General features: G+C 43.7%; 1 protein-coding gene across 3 annotated transcripts in view; it reads left to right on the plus strand.

Moving 5' to 3' along the window:
• Nucleotides 1-17,467, plus strand: part of LOC124121185 (KICSTOR complex protein SZT2-like) — a 162,020-nt gene that overhangs the window by 90,055 nt on the left and 54,498 nt on the right. For 2 of the 3 annotated variants that reach the window (XM_048399868.1, XM_048399869.1), the window contains exons 35-46: nt 1,119-1,289; nt 2,538-2,646; nt 3,650-3,705; nt 4,399-4,448; nt 5,148-5,253; nt 6,940-7,064; nt 7,474-7,638; nt 8,483-8,564; nt 8,804-8,974; nt 9,119-9,337; nt 13,753-13,940; nt 16,080-16,284. In XM_048399868.1, coding sequence (XP_048255825.1) covers nt 1,119-1,289; nt 2,538-2,646; nt 3,650-3,705; nt 4,399-4,448; nt 5,148-5,253; nt 6,940-7,064; nt 7,474-7,638; nt 8,483-8,564; nt 8,804-8,974; nt 9,119-9,337; nt 13,753-13,940; nt 16,080-16,284 — 1,647 coding nt within the window. The remainder of the gene's footprint in view (nt 1-1,118; nt 1,290-2,537; nt 2,647-3,649; nt 3,706-4,398; nt 4,449-5,147; nt 5,254-6,939; nt 7,065-7,473; nt 7,639-8,482; nt 8,565-8,803; nt 8,975-9,118; nt 9,338-13,752; nt 13,941-16,079; nt 16,285-17,467) is intronic. The other variant, XM_048399870.1, reaches the window with a different exon arrangement.

Consider the following 17,467-nt stretch of genomic DNA (forward strand, 5'->3'; position numbering starts at 1 on the left):
ACAGTTTCAGGAGATGCATGACACAGGACGTAAAGCTCCAGACGGTAAGTACAGTTTCAGGAGATGCATGACACAGGACGTAAAGCTCCAGACAGGGAGAACATGTGCAGGAGATGCATGACACTGGACGTAAAGCTCCAGACAGTAAGTACAGTTTCAGGAGATGCATGACACAGGACGTAAAGCTCCAGACGGTAAGTACAGTTTCAGGAGATGCATGACACAGGACGTAAAGCTCCAGACAGTAAGTACAGTTTCAGGAGATGCATGACACAGGCCGTAAAGCTCCAGACAGTAAGTACAGTTTCAGGAGATGCATGACACAGCACGTAAAGCTCCAGACAGTAAGTACAGTTTCAGGAGATGCATGACACAGGACGTAAAGCTCCAGACGGTAAGTACAGTTTCAGGAGTTGCATGACACAGCACGTAAAGCTCCAGACAGTAAGTACAGTTTCAGGAGATGCATGACACAGGACGTAAAGCTCCAGACGGTAAGTACAGTTTCAGGAGTTGCATGACACAGCACGTAAAGCTCCAGACAGTAAGTACAGTTTCAGGAGATGCATGACACAGGACGTAAAGCTCCAGACGGTAAGTACAGTTTCAGGAGATGCATGACACAGGACGTAAAGCTTCAGGCAGTAAGTACAGTTTCAGGAGATGCATGACACAGCACGTAAAGCTCCAGACAGTAAGTACAGTTTCAGGAGATGCATGACACTGGACGTAAAGCTCCAGACGGTAAGTACAGTTTCAGGAGATGCATGACACAGGACATAAAGCTCCAGACAGTAAGTACAGTTTCAGGAGATGCATGACACTGGACACATGACGCCCCGGACAAGTAAATACTGGTTGTCATACTGTACAGATGTATTCATATATCATGTATACAAGATTTTCTATTGGATTTGGGAGGCATGGGTGGTTTGTAGCAATGCAGTTTGAGTTGTGACCCTTGGCCTTTGCCAGGATTCGCCGATGGTGGGTTCAAGTATCAGATTTGGACTAATTATGCTACATAGTATGTCGATACCATGGTATACTGTAAGTTCAGCAAAACTGTTAAACAACCTGTTCTGTTCTTAGCTATTATGCTGTCTCTTCTTCTCCAGGTTCTGAGGTAGAGGAGGAGGAAGAGGGAGAAGATGGCAAGGGGAATCACTACCTGTTTGCTTCTCTCAAACTGAAGCCTGGCTACTTTGCCTGTGACTGTGTGTGGACCAAGAACTTTGTGCTGCACCCCAGACTCAAGACAGCCACAGGCAGAGCCAACGTCTCAAGAGGTACTGTGTCTCTCTAGCCAGTCAGTGTCTCAAGAGGTACTGTGTCTCTCTAGTCAGTGTCTCAAGAGGTACTGTGTCTCTCTAGCCAGTCAGTGTCTCAAGAGGTACTGTGTCTCTCTAGCCAGTCAGTGTCTCAAGAGGTACTGTGTCTCTCTAGCCAGTCAGTGTCTCAAGAGGTACTGTGTCTCTCTAGTCAGTCAGTGTCTCAAGAGGTACTGTGTCTCTCTAGTCAGTCAGTGTCTCTAGAGGTACTATGTCTCTCTAGTCAGTCAGTGTCTCAAGAGGTACTGTGTCTCTCTAGTCAGTCAGTCTCAAGAGGTACTGTGTCTCTCTAGTCAGTCAGTGTCTCAAGAGGTATTGTGTATCTCTAGCCAGTCAGTGTCTCAAGAGGTACTGTGTCTCTCTAGCCAGTCAGTGTCTCAAGAGGTACTGTGTCTCTCTAGCCAGTCAGTGTCTCAAGAGGTACTGTGTCTCTCTAGCCAGTCAGTGTCTCAAGAGGTACTGTGTCTCTCTAGTCAGTCAGTCTCAAGAGGTACTGTGTCTCTCTAGTCAGTCAGTCTCAAGAGGTGCTGTGTCTCTCTAGCCAGTCAGTGTCTCAAGAGGTACTGTGTCTCTCTAGTCAGTCAGTGTCTCAAGAGGTACTGTGTCTCTCTAGTCAGTCAGTCTCAAGAGGTACTGTGTCTCTCTAGTCAGTCAGTGTCTCAAGAGGTACTGTGTCTCTCTAGTCAGTCAGTCTCAAGAGGTACTGTGTCTCTCTAGCCAGTCAGTGTCTCAAGAGGTACTGTGTCTCTCTAGTCAATCAGTGTCTCAAGAGGTACTGTGTCTCTCTAGTCAGTCAGTCTCAAGAGGTACTGTGTCTCTCTAGTCAGTCAGTGTCTCAAGAGGTAAAACTACAAATATGCACTCGTCACGATATGGCTGAAATATAGCCGATGTGACGTAAAGCATTAACTCACTCACTCACAAATATGCAAAGTATGTGATACAGCAGATCTGGGGCAGAAAACATAACCTTAATCCATGCATTTACTGTGTGAGCAAAGTTCGAATCCATCAGGGCTTGATGATACACAATCAGCCAGGTCGCACATTATAATATATGATCCTCATTAATAGGCCCTTGCAACAGCCATGGGTTACTGGGAACCTATTCTGCCTCTGAATTGCTTTTTGTGTTGGATCGTAGCAGCACAGTCTACCCAAATGATTCCTTTCGGCAAAAGACATGATGGAAATGTTATTTTCTAGGATTCCTGGCTCTTCGCAGTGTGCTGAATAAGTTTTCTGTGAACAACAGACGAAACATGTTTGTGATCAGGGAGACCGAGTCGGCTTCACGCAGTGTGTTCTACCTCCGGTAAGAAGTTGTCCCTGTCATGTGACATTCCATATACAACTAAACCCTAGTAGTGTCTGGCAACCTGAAGGATGATCTTGTGGGACATATATATGAATAACGAAGGAACAATGCCCTACATATAACAAAGGAACATTGCCCTACATATTACGAAGGAACAATGCCCTACACATAACAAAGGAACATTGCCCTACATATAACGAAGGAACAATGCCCTACACATAACAAAGGAACATTGCCTTACATATAATGAAGGAACATTGCCCTACATATAATGAAGGAACATTGCCCTACATATAACGAAGGAACATTGCCCTACATATAACGAAGGAACAATGCCCTACATATAACGAAGGAACAACACTGTACTCATGATGCATTAATACAACAATAGGTTAAATAGGGACAGTTTCACCAGGAGTTATCAGGGTGTCACTGTCTGCTGTGCATTTACTTCTGAACACTTTCAACACAAAACATGACAAACAGGATATTATTTTTTAAATTAAGCTTTGTGCTAAATATGTTGCCTACTCCATATATGTTAAGACTTGTTCCACAGGGACCCGTTCCACAAAGCGATCTAAGCGCTACGACTACCGTAAGCCTATGTTAAAGTATGGTAGTTACGATCGTCTTAGCGCTAAGGTCCCTTTGTGGAACGAGGCCCAGATTAGAATCTTTGTTTCAGGCTTTCGCCATTTAAAATAAACTTAAGGGTTGGGTGGGAAGGGCTGGGAAGTCACTGAACAAATTATAAACACATTTTCTGTTTTTAAACAACACATCCAGCATGTGAAGCAAACCTGAGGCAAAAATTATATTTTTGCAGCGTTAAATAATCTCAGGCCCCACCCCAGAATATACAAGGTTGGTCCTTTAGCTTGTATGGTTTAGTTGTATTATCCATGTAAGGGCACGTGTTTATAGGTGCTAGTGATGGGGACTAGACAGGTTCCTATGTTTTGTTCTAACTGATATTTAATGTGTAATTTCCCTGCAGACTGAAGGAAACACGAGCCCCTGTGAATGCTGATGACGTGTCCTCGCCTCTAGAGGGTAGGTGGGGGAGCTAATTCACTGTCAGATTGTCTTTTTATCATCTCAAATAAAGGTTAATGGTAACACATCTTTAACTTTTTCTCAAACAAGGTAAAAATTAAAATCATTAAAATTTGGGATACAATGATATATTATTTCCTAATAAGGTCCTAAATTCCTAATTTCAAAAGATCAAGTGTAATTAATTTTCAATATTTGCAAATATTGGTCAGTTGAAGTGATATGACGTCACATTGCTTCATTTTTTAGAACAATACAATATGATGTCATCCATTGTTCATGACATCACAAACTGATGACACAATGTCACAGGTTGACTTCAGTGAAGTTTCTCTGAAACATTGTCATTTCGTATGTAGTTTCTTCATTTTCTTTCTTTAAATAACAAAGTAATCTCTTCATTTTCTTAAAATGACAAAGTATTGTCTTAATTTTCTTTCTTTAAGTGACAAAGTATATACTAATATACAGAATGACCAACTCAAAACTCCAAATTACGGATTATCTGTCCCTTGTGAACAAGTGATGTACCAGATCTACCAGGCTTACACTGGTCATTCACATGCAACAGATATCCATAATTCCTTGTAGCTCTTTGGTTATTCTCTGAATCCTCTCCATGTGACATCACACATGTATGACACTGTCTCCAACAATGTGTAATAACACCTCTTGCCTCTCTGCCTCCAGAGAGCTTTAGTCGGGGGATGATGGCCAGCTTCAAGAAGGAGAGCGACTATGTAAGTGTTTCTTTCTCTCTCATTATAGTGTCAGAACTCTTTTGTGCCTTTTGATGATTTGGGATTTTTATTTTTACATTTTTGCTTTTCCTTGACGTTTGGACTTATAAGGAAATGAAGGTAGTGCTTGTTTCTGTAGCAGAACTCCAAAACTATTGAATATTTCTTGTTGAAGCTTTCTATATAGATCAGCCTTGTGGGGGAACTAATTTTGTTAAGCTGTTTGATAAGTTACATTTCCTGGACGTGTCTCCCCACAATCCTTTTAATTATCTTCACCATCATCAGATGTTAAATGTCAACTCTTAGATCCTTCAGTCCAGAATCATTTTCAGGAGTGAAATATTATATGCTAATAAAGGGCATTGCTGGCCAAATAGTCTTAGATGTGGCTTTTGAGAGTTACACCCCTTCGTCATGCCAGGATCCACTGGCAATGGGGTTGAAGTCGGGATTATGATCTGTGTACCATACCAGTGGGCTTCCCCAATGTGGCCATAATTTATGACTTTCTCACTTTGGGCTCTCCTACCATGTTAAGTTGACTGCAATCAAAATTACAAATCTGTTGATAGCTTTGTCATTTCTGTGACCTGCATCTATTCCTGCCACACTGTGTAAACACTTTGTTGTATCGTAAACTGCCGGCCAGGATGAACCTGCTAAACATGTTCCTGTGTCTCCATCCTTGTGCTGCAGGACATGACAGAGGCGGACACTGTTTCCATGACGTCCGGGGTCAGCCGCATGTCGTCCAGGGAGGAGGATCTGGTACAGATCCAGGTGTACGGCATCGAAGAGATAGGTACTGGTAAACACAGGTGTACATTGAGGAGATAGGTACTAGTAAACACATGTGTTCGACATCGAGGAGATAGGTACTGGTAAACACAGGTGTACATCGAGGAGATAGGTACTGGCATACACAGGTGTACATTGAGGAGATAGGTACTAGTATACACAGGTGTACATTGAGGATTTAGGTACTAGTGTACACAGGTGTACATTGAGGAGATAGGTACTAGTATACACAGGTGTACACCATCGAGGAGATAGGTACTAGTATACACAGGTGTACATTGAGGAGATAGGTACTGGCATACACAGGTGTACATTGAGGAGATAGGTACTAGTATACACAGGTGTACATTGAGGATTTAGGTACTAGTGTACACAGGTGTACATTGAGGAGATAGGTACTAGTATACACAGGTGTACATTGAGGAGATAGGTACTAGTATACACAGGTGTACATTGAGGATTTAGGTACTAGTGTACACAGGTGTACATTGAGGAGATAGGTACTAGTATACACAGGTGTACATTGAGGAGATAGGTACTGGCATACACAGGTGTACATTGAGGAGATAGGTACTAGTGTACACAGGTGTACATTGAGGATTTAGGTACTAGTGTACACAGGTGTACATTGAGGAGATAGGTACTAGTATACACAGGTGTACATTGAGGAGATAGGTACTAGTATACACAGGTGTACATTGAGGATTTAGGTATTAGTGTACACAGGTGTACATTGAGGAGATAGGTACTAGTATACACAGGTGTACATTGAGGAGATAGGTACTAGTATACACAGGTGTACATTGAGGATTTAGGTACTAGTGTACACAGGTGTACATTGAGGAGATAGGTACTAGTATACACAGGTGTACAGCATCGAGGAGATAGGTACTAGCATACACAGGTGTCCGACATTGAGGAGATAGGTACTAGGATACACAGGTGTATGACATGGAGGAGATAGGTACTAGCACACACAGGTGTACGGCATCGAGGAGATAGGTACTAGCACACACAGGTGTATGACATGGAGGAGATAGAAACTGGTTCTGAGATTGGGGAGGAGCTGATGGTATGGGTCTGTGTATGCAGGTTCTGAGATTCGGGAGGAGTTAATGGTATGTGTCTGTTTGTGCAGGTTCTGAGATTCGGGAGGAGCTGATGGTATGGGTCTGTGTGTGCAGGTTCTGAGATTGGGGAGGAGCTGATGGTATGTGTCTGTGTGTGCAGGTTCTGAGATTGGGGAGGAGCTGATGGTATGGGTCTGTGTGTGCAGGTTCTGAGATTGGGGAGGAGCTGATGGTATGTGTCTGTGTGTGCAGGTTCTGAGATTGGGGAGGAGCTGATGGTATGGGTCTGTGTGTGCAGGTTCTGAGTTTCGGGAGGAGCTGATGGTATGGGTCTGTGTGTGCAGGTTCTGAGATTGGGGAGGAGCTGATGGTATGGGTCTGTGTGTGCAGGTTCTGAGATTGGGGAGGAGCTGATGGTATGTGTCTGTGTGTGCAGGTTCTGAGATTGGGGAGGAGCTGATGGTATGTGTCTGTGTGTGCAGGTTCTGAGTTTCGGGAGGAGCTGATGGTATGTGTCTGTGTGTGCAGGTTCTGAGATTGGGGAGGAGCTGATGGTATGGGTCTGTGTGTGCAGGTTCTGAGTTTCGGGAGGAGCTGATGGTATGTGTCTGTGTGTGCAGGTTCTGAGATTCGGGAGGAGCTGATGCGACTGCTGCAGAAGAAGCTGGACGAAGCTGTGCTTGAAGTCATCTCAGTGATGCTTAACAGAAACCCCAAGTGTAAACTGAAGCCGGAGGATGTCCATGTATGTTAACAACTACTGTCCTCTGCCTTAGTCTGTTAGGAGGAAGTGTTGTTGCACTTCAAAAGTTTAAAGTCGCCAAAAAAAATCCCATTCCGTAAGTTTGATGAATTGTGCGTTAACAGGTCAGCAAGTTTCCATCCTTCAAAATCAACTTTTTAGGCTTTTTTTCAGTTCAAGGAAGTAAATAACAGCTCTAATGATCTTATATTTACCATGAAAATGAACAGCATCACTTCCATAGGTAAAACAAGATACAATAGAAGAAAGATTGTGCCAGTTTCCTCCTTGATAAGTTGTAATTCTGCTATGATCTTCAAAAGTTGTTGAAGTGTCATGGTTATCTGACAGCTCTGAAATCGAAGGAGTTTGAAGCATAGTGTCATGTAAGTTCTCCTGTTCCTGTGTGCAGTTCATCCAGCGGCCGGACCAGGAGCCTGTGGAGGTGCTGCAGCTGACCATCCCCGGCCACGCCATGATGTACCTCCAGGCCCTCATCTTCTACCTCCGACAGAACCTGCTGCAGTTCCTGCACACGCCAAACTATGTGGATGCAGTGCCCGAGTACCACTTCCAGGTAGTCACCGCACTTGGCATGCAGATGTATACATCTATCTGTCATATGTCCATGGGTGTATCCATGTGTCTGTCATCTGACCATCCATCTATGTACCCACCCTCCCATCTTTCCATCTATTCATGTACCCACCCACCTGTCCATCTATCCATATATCCACCCAACCATCCACCCACCCTTCTGTCCATCTATGCATGTATCCACCCAACCTTCTGTCCATCTATCCATCTATCCATGTGTCCACCCACACACCTGTCCATTTATCCATGTATCCACCCACCCACCTGTCCATCTATCCATGTATCCACCCACCCACCCACCCACCTGTCCATCTATCCATGTATCCACCCAACCTTCTGTCCATCTATCCATGTGTCCACCCACACACCTGTCCATCTATGCATATATCCACCCACCCACCTGTCCATCTATCCATATATCCACCCAACCACCCACCCACCTGTCCATCTATCCATATATCCACCCACCCACCCACCCACCTGTCCATCTATCCATGTATCCACCCAACCTTCTGTCCATCTATCCATGTGTCCACCCACACACCTGTCCATCTATGCATATATCCACCCACCCACCTGTCCATCTATGCATATATCCACCCACCCACCTGTCCATCTATCCATATATCCACCCACCCACCTGTCCATCTATCCATATATCCACCCACCCACCTGTCCATCTAGGCATGTATCCACCATCCCACCTGTCAATCTATCCTTTTATCTAGTCATGTATTTATCCATCCACCATCAATATATATTTTACATCAAACATATAATCCATTGGACAGGAAATTACATGAAATGTCTGTCTGTTCAAACAGGACAGTGTTGAAGGCCAAACAGGGGCTATACCACAAGAAGATGCCTTCCTGCATCTGCGTCCTCAAGCCATTGGAGGAAAAGGTAATCATTTGTGTGACTTCATGTTACTCTTGCTGTTCACTGCATGTAATGTTATGATTAGAAACATTGATCGAAGTATTTATTTTGAAGGTGATATTATATAGGACTCCCTTTATTCTGTTATTGATTGTCCGGCTGGTGATTATAGAGATGAACATTAATATCGATGATGAAGGTTACATGATTGATGAAGCTAATATGGATGATGATGATGATGATGATGATCTCCCTGTGTGCAGGTATTGCGTGTATCAGCCTGTCTCTGGCGGATGGTACGGGGAGCCCTGTCAAGTTACTGAGTTGCCCCAAGCCCTGCAGCATGTCGTCCACCAAGATACAAGACCCGGAGGAGTTCGAACGTCTGGTGGAAACTTTCGTTCATCTGCCCAACCCCTCCCCCTCCAGACCAGGTAACAGCTCTCTGCAGGTTCAGCCACTTGGCTCAGTACCAGTAGTTAGAACCCTCCATCTATGATGTAATGTACATGCATTCAGTGTTTGTCCGAAATCTGACAATTCTCCAAGTCTCTGATTGCCTGAATTTGTGCCTCCAGGCCCCACGGCACTGATTCAGTTCAAGATCTGGGAGAACGGCAACTCCGACCTGAAGGCACTGCGGGAACGCCTGATGAACGCCGTCAGGTACTCCCTGTGTGACGTTGTGATGGAGTACACGCTGTTGACGGCGCCCATCTGTCACATACCCAGACATCTCCAGGACGGCTTCCCCCTTCCCTTGTGTTCTGTGCCCAACTCACCTACAAGCCCCAAGGGTAGGTTGCCACTTATCTTCACCTGCTTGCTCTCTCATGTGAACATCTCCATTATGATAAGACCACTTATGTAGACCACTTCACAGCACCATATTCAATCAGGCAGCATGCTATAGTGCTTGACAAGATAAATAGTGAGTGAGTGAGTATGGTTTAACGTCGCTTTTAGCAATATTCCAGCAATATCACAACGGGGGACACCAGAAATGGGCTTCACACATTGTACCCATGTCGGGAATCAAACCCGGGTCTTCGGCGTGACGAGCGAACGCTTTAACCACTAGGCTACCCGACCGCCCGACAAGATAAATAAGAATTCCTAATGACAGTAGGATGATTGAAGCAGGAGAGTTTGGTGTTGGAGAACATTAGATTTCATCTGGCAGAGTGTTCCATTCACACAGTTTTGGAAAGAACAGCATCCAAATGTGTGGGTTTCCATCTTTGAGGTTGTAGCAGATTCGTCGAGTCAGACAAATGAGTCTTGAGGGCTTGTACACCTTTAGAAGATCACAGGGGTAGTTTGGGGTTGTTCCATTGATGTATGTCAGAGAAAAAAACCTTGTTGTCATCTCGAGCCAATAAGAGACTGAAGTATTGAGATAATGTGATGTTACTGTCACCATCCAGAAGAAGTTTGGACTCTTTGTAGCCTATGGTGTTCCTGGTTAGCAATGAGCTGTAGACTAGTACAGTAGTCAGGTATGGTAAGTATTAGAGATCTGAGTAAGGCAGCAGCACCTTCTTGTGATTGATGTTATATCATTTTACGGGTAGCCTTGGGGTTAAAGCCCTTGCTTGTCACACAGAAGACCAGGGTTTAGTTCCACACATGGGATCAGTGTGAATATTCTTGGTGATCCTCTCCGGTGTTATTGCTGGACATGAAAACCTAACTGGTTGGTTAGCCCAGTGGTTTAAGGTGTCATGTCTGATAGTGCAGAGTTGTGTCCCTTTGCAGACAGGGTCGAGCTTGTGAGTTTGAATCCTGGATTTGCTCTGATTGCTGCCCTATGTCAGTCAGTACCGTGGCTGTGTTAAATGTCTATAATTAAAGTGATTTACTATAGCCTTTTCCAATTATCATAAACGAATTACACAGCCAGGTAGCAGTGTACCTGGTTGTTTGGGCCTTACCAGATCATACAAGCTTGTTTAACCTTGTATGTGTGTGGCAAGCCAGATTGCAGTAGTGTAGTGTGTCAATGTGGCCTTGCTGTCAACCCAGCTACACAGCTTTGTATTCGGGTAGCCAGCCAGATTGCAGTAGTGTAGTGTGTCAACATGGCCTTGCTGTCAACCCAGCTACACAACCTTGTATTGGGGTAGCCAGCCAGATTGCAGTAGTGTAGTGTGTCAATGTGGCCTTGCTGTCAACCCAGCTACACAACTTTGTATTCGGGTAGCCAGCCAGATTGCAGTAGTGAAGTGTTTCAATGTGGCCTTGCTGTCAACCCAGCTACACAGCTTTGTATTCGGGTAGCCAGCCAGATTGCAGTAGTGTAGTGTGTCAACGTGGCCTTGCTGTCAACCCAGCTACACAACCTTGTATTGGGGTAGCCAGCCAGATTGCAGTAGTGTAGTGTGTCAATGTGGCCTTGCTGTCAACCCAGCTACACAACCTTGTATTGGGGTAGCCAGCCAGATTGCAGTAGTGTAGTGTGTCAATGTGGCCTTGCTGTCAACCCAGCTACACAACCTTGTATTGGGGTAGCCAGCCAGATTGCAGTAGTGTAGTGTGTCAATGTGGCCTTGCTGTCAACCCAGCTACACAACTTTGTATTGGGGTAGCCAGCCAGATTGCAGTAGTGTAGTGTGTCAACGTGGCCTTGCTGTCAACCCAGCTACACAACCTTGTATTGGGGTAGCCAGCCAGATTGCAGTAGTGTAGTGTGTCAATGTGGCCTTGCTGTCAACCCAGCTACACAACTTTGTATTCGGGTAGCCAGCCAGATTGCAGTAGTGTAGTGTGTCAATGTGGCCTTGCTGTCAACCCAGCTACACAACCTTGTATTGGGGTAGCCAGCCAGATTGCAGTAGTGTAGTGTGTCAATGTGGCCTTGCTGTCAACCAAGCTACACAACCTTGTATTGGGGTAGCCAGCCAGATTGCAGTAGTGTAGTGTGTCAATGTGGCCTTGCTGTCAACCCAGCTACACAACTTTATATTCGGGTAGCCAGCCAGATTGCAGTAGTGTAGTGTGTCAACGTGGCCTTGCTGTCAACCCAGCTACACAACCTTGTATTGGGGTAGCCAGCCAGATTGCAGTAGTGTAGTGTGTCAATGTGGCCTTGCTGTCAACCCGGCTACACAACCTTGTATTTGGGTAGCCAGCCAGATTGCAGTAGTGTAGTGTGTCAACGTGGCCTTGCTGTCAACCCAGCTACACAACCTTGTATTGGGGTAGCCAGCCAGATTGCAGTAGTGTAGTGTGTCAATGTGGCCTTGCTGTCAACCCAGCTACACAACTTTGTATTGGGGTAGCCAGCCAGATTGCAGTAGTGAAGTGTGTCAACGTGGCCTTGCTGTCAACCCAGCTACACAGCTTTGTATTGGGGTAGCCAGCCAGATTGCAGTAGTGTAGTGTGTCAACGTGGCCTTGCTGTCAACCCAGCTACACAACTTTGTATTGGGGTAGCCAGCCAGATTGCAGTAGTGTAGTGTGTCAATGTGGCCTTGCTGTCAACCCAGCTACACAACCTTGTATTCGGGTAGCCAGCCAGATTGCAGTAGTGTAGTGTGTCAATGTGGCCTTGCTATAACCAGGGTGGCATTAAAACCAGAGAGGGGAAAACCAGATCGTACTGACCTGATATATGGACGGTTAAATAAGAGACAAGACATATCCATTCAATCCCATCTATTTATTAGGACTTCGTCATATATGTTGCCAACTCTCGGGTCAAATGTGGACAATTCTAATTCAGATAGGTTGAAAGAAGTATGTCTAGAGCCAGCTGATAATTGTGTCAGTGTGTCAATCCAGTGTGAGCACAGCTCCAAAGCCCAACTTGTTGATTGGCTTGTGCCACAAGACTCCTCATTCCCTGAGAAATACCAAGTCATTTAAGCTTATAGAAAAGAACATCATCATTATAACATCAAACTAAATTTTTTTGTTATTTAAAGAAAGTGAAAGTTCTCTGGGTGAGGATTAGCTGTGAAAACAACTGAGATCAATGCAGTTAGTTTGTTTATTTAGAAGACGGAATTATCTCCAAAAATTATACTAAATTGCCAATTTATTGTCTATAAAAGTCCAGTTTCCACCCTTGCCGAACTGGGCTGGAATTCTAGAGATACATTTTGGATGGACTAACAAGTCTATGCTTAGTCCAATCAAAATCTTGTAAAGAACTAGACATCCGGTTTGTTAACAACATGGATTTCAACGTGCACCCTTTGGTGAACTGCAGGATTTGCAAAGCATGTGTACCGTCAACTGGGCATCAAGAGATGTTTTCCAAATCTTTTTATGATTTTAATCAAGGTGCTCAAGTGATTTGATGCAGTGTAAGACCCATTTTTTTGACAATATAGATCTTGATTATTGATCTGATCATCTTGACTGGGCACCGGCATTTTGTTTGAAGCAAATGCAAGTGATATGAGAGGTGGAATCTGACTGGTCAATAGGAGGGACATAGAATTTTGACAAATGTCTATAATACCACTGATACCTCCTGGGCAGTTGGAACAAGAACACTGTATGTTCATACAGATAGGGGGCGGTGGGGTAGCCTAGTGGTAAAAGTGTTCGCTCGTCATGCCGAAGGTCCGAATTCAATTCCCCACATGGGTACAATGAGTGAAGCCCAGGTGTCCCCCGCCATAATATTGCTGGAATATTGCTAAAAAGCGGTGTAAAACATTGCTTGATCATTTTCCAGGTGTATGTATTGTACTTGGTCACAACAGGGAAGAACTTTGGTCAACTGACTTCATGGTTAAACTGGTTGTTTTTGCACATAGCCAATCCTTGCTAGTGATTTACAGGGATTTGCCTTACATCAGGGCAATAACTTTCAGCCTCCTGCAATCATACCAATTACTGGCTGAGTTGCTTAGTTCTCAAACCAACATGGCGTCTGAAGGAAATTTGAGTTTGACAGCCGAACAAGAAATTCTTGACTAGTGTACCTGGCAAAACCAGATAACATCCCAGAGTCCCAGGCTGCTCCACATCTTCAAAGTAGTCCAAATTTATCAGCTTGTCATTGAGCCTCTTATATTATGTTTTTCATTAAGGCAAGGCAACCAAGTGGTAGTCACGCACCATTTTGGAAGAGTGCGCAAGGGCTTTGCAGAACCAGGGATAAGTGATTACTTTACTTACTCTAAGTGATTCGTGGCTTGCAACACGCACAAGGACTCACCCATTCATTTATGTTTTGCTCATATCTCTATCAAACCAGACCCTCCCAGTGAGACACGTGATCGGCGCCATTCCATCATCAGTCGCCGGGCATCGGATGCCGTGAGGATGAACACCGGTCTGCCGGCCGTCCCCCAGTCGGCATCCCCCTTCATGTCACTCAAGGGCATCGTCGCCAAGGCTGACCCCAAGGTTCGCATGACCTCTCCCCCTCCTGACCTTGGCAAGGTAACACACACAGATATAGAATTGTAGTGGCTAGACTGCTGGTGGCTGACACTAATATCCAAGGCATGGTAACAACTGTAGAGATGGACTTGTGTTCGTTGTTACTAACTTTTAGGGGTGTCACGATATATCGAAATATCGATATATTGCTATTGGTAAGCTCTTAAAGTCAATAAATCGATTCTTAAATAAGTTTCCGATCAATAGTATCGATTTCATTCAGGAATATCAAAAGTTTCGATTGTATTTACCATGTAAAATAAAAAACATGCAATGCTGTTTAAAATTTTGTTTCTTTTGATCATGAGTGGTAGTAATTTACACATGCTAATGTGGAAGTTTCTTTTTCTTAAATTATTAGGGTAAAGAAATAACAAATCAGTCATATCTCAAACTTTACTTATTATTTGTTGTGGTTATCACATTCAAAGGAAACTTCAGTTCCAAGGTTTAATTCAACTCTAAAATCCATCTAAAATGACACACTGAAAACTGTCGATATGTATCACAATAGTTGCTTGCAATATCAATAGTTATCGCAATAGTTTCTTTCAATATCAATAGTTATGGCAATAGTGATTTCCAGACCAATAGTCACCCCTACTAACTTTAAGCTTATATTAATGGAAGAAGAGTGATTGAGAGTGATTTGAAACTGATACTAACTTGAATGGACCTAGATCAATAGTGACTAGACCATTTGTGGTTGATACTAACTTTCTTGGCCTGGCAACATAGACAGCTCTGGAACTGTTGATGTGTATAGACTTGTTGGTCAGAGATCTGTGGAGTGACTAGCTTGTTGTTCTGTATTGTACTTTGTAGTGTTGTTCCACTTATCGATGTCATCTATGATTGATTGGTTACAACCCATCCTTGCCGTAAAAGGCGACTATGCTTGTCGTTAGAGGCGACTAACGGGGTTGGAATGATCAGGCTTGCTGACTTGGATGATGCATGTTATCGTATCCCAACTGCATGGATCGATGCTCATGATATGAATCATTGGATTGTCTGGTCCAGACTCGATTATTCACAGACCACCATCATATAGCTGGGATATTGCTGAGTGTGGCATTAAACAATGAACAAACAAACAAACAAACAAACAAACAAAATGATTGGTTTCAGTTTCCAAGGCATGAATCTTGCAATCTATGATCTATACTACACCACTTTGATAGGGGTATTTTCTTCTTTCCATGAGACTCAAAACCGATTCTCATAGCATGTCAAGTGTATATTTAAGCAGACTGATATTTTCTGATTATCCCAATCGAAAACTGAGTTGTATATTGTTTCCATTTATACTGCATCGTGTTAATGAATATGTAGTATAATAATATATTATCTGAGAGTTTTGCAATTGTATTAATTTTTTATTCCATTAAGGATGCTGCAAGAGAAAGCTTCAAATTTATGATTTTTCCTTCATCATGATCATTGACCGATCATTAATCGCTGTAGTTAAAAATATGACCAAATACGTGAATACTTTCAGTGGATCACAATAGACACTCCTGGTAGTGGATAACTAATCACAGTATTCATTAAATGAGGCAATCATATCATTGTTTCAAAGATAAACATTTCAGCTGCACCTTGTAAACAGTTACTATTACTGATAAAATAGTTTTTTGCATAAATGTTGATAAAGCATGTATGTTCCTTAAGATCCTGGGTAGAATAGGTCTTCAGCAACCCATGCTTGCCATAAAAGGCGACTAAGCTTGTCGTAAAAGGCGACTAATGGGATCGGGTGGCCAGGCTCGCTGACTTGGTTGATGCATATCATCCAACCCAACTGCATGGATCGATACGCATGATGTTAATCACTGGATTGTCTGGTCCAGACTTGATTATTTACAGACCGCCGTCATATAGCTTGAATATAGCTGAGTGTGGTGTTAAGCAACAAACAAAATCCTTTATTCCTTAGAATAGCATGTCTTGTGAATATTGGAGAAGAACATCATCTGGCATGGAAACATGGTTACCATCCATTTCTTTTTTTTAATCCGAACATAAAATTAGAAAATTAAATATTTATATTATAAAATTATCTATGAAAAAGTGAAATGCTTTTAATCCAGAATACTTGTATCCTTAAAAAGAATTAGCTTTCATTTCTTCTTTCAGTCCTTCGACTGGGTGTCGGTGCAGTCCACCACCCAGCCCAACACTCCGTCTGCTGGGTTCGGGATGGGACCAGACTCCTCCAGTCTGATGGCAGACTCGGGGCTGAAGGACCTCGTCACCAAGTACGAGGATGGAGAGCGGGGGTCACTGAACAATGTCTTCACCATGCTCATGGACCCGTGGCTGGCTTACTGCAACAAACTGGGTAGGGGGGAAGTCCTATCTGTTTCAGGAGTCAGGGAGGATTATTTATCTTCTGCTGTGTTGTGGGGGCACGGGTGGCCCAGACGTCTAAGGCGCCACAATTCGCTGTGCAGAATTGGGTACGCCAGAAACCTATGATTGTGGGTTTGAATCCGGGTTCGCCCCAATTATGTTTCTAGGTTTGTCTGCACCATACCGGTGCTTGTGCGTTTCACCGAAGTGGTAAACGTCTGAAACCTGCATCACTTTGGGCTTTCCTCTCACATTAAGCTGACACATATCCAGTGATATAACTGGAATACTGTTAAAAGCAGTGTTAAACCCAACTCACTCACTCACACACACTCTGCTGTGTTGTCTTTGGCCCGTGGGGATTCCAGGTTAGAACAGGTCAACAGCACCCTGTGTTTGTCGTAAGAGATGACTGAATGAAATGTTTGGTCAAGCTCAGCGACTTGCTTGATTTCATGTCATTTTACACTTGACATGATTATGTTGTTCGTAATTTCAATCACTGGATTGTCTGGTCGATATATGGTTATTAACAGGCTGTCCTCATTTATCAGGAATATTGCTGATAATGGTGTTAAACAACAAACAAAAACAAACATCATCTTTGATTATCATGCCTTACTCAGTGAATAGTGCCAGGCAGATATTTCTTGTGCAGTTTGGCTGTCTTCCGTATTCGAGACAGTGAATGGAAAACTGTAACTTCAGCGGCAAGTGGCGAACACTTTGATGTCTTCAGTGGGCTTTCAAGCGTCTACCTCGATTAAGTGATTAAGCACATAGTTATGTATTGTTAAGGGGTTCGAAAAAAGCTGATGCTCAAAAACGCATGACTCCATGTCTTGTGTCTCTGTGAAACACCAAGTTATACATGCCTGTCACATGTAAGATGGGGGGATTGGCAGGACACAATGGCTGTTGTGTATGGTCAGTAATCGGATGTTTGACCTTCAGAGAGGACCAGCTCTCAGCTATGACCTGAACATTTCTGTGTCACTGTTCCACAGCAGTGTGGATATTTGCTTGCTCTATCGACCACTGCTGTCTTGTCAAATGGGTGACTATTGACTGATCCGACTTCTGTGATAATTAATTGTCTGTTTGCCAGGATAGAGGACTCATTGCCTTAGTATTGCTGGTGCTGCTTGGTTAATCATGTTTACACGCAAGTG

The sequence above is a fragment of the Haliotis rufescens genome, unplaced genomic scaffold (assembly GCF_023055435.1).
Source record: "Haliotis rufescens isolate VD_foot unplaced genomic scaffold, xgHalRufe1.0.p SCAF_2, whole genome shotgun sequence".
Taxonomy (NCBI): domain Eukaryota; kingdom Metazoa; phylum Mollusca; class Gastropoda; order Lepetellida; family Haliotidae; genus Haliotis; species Haliotis rufescens.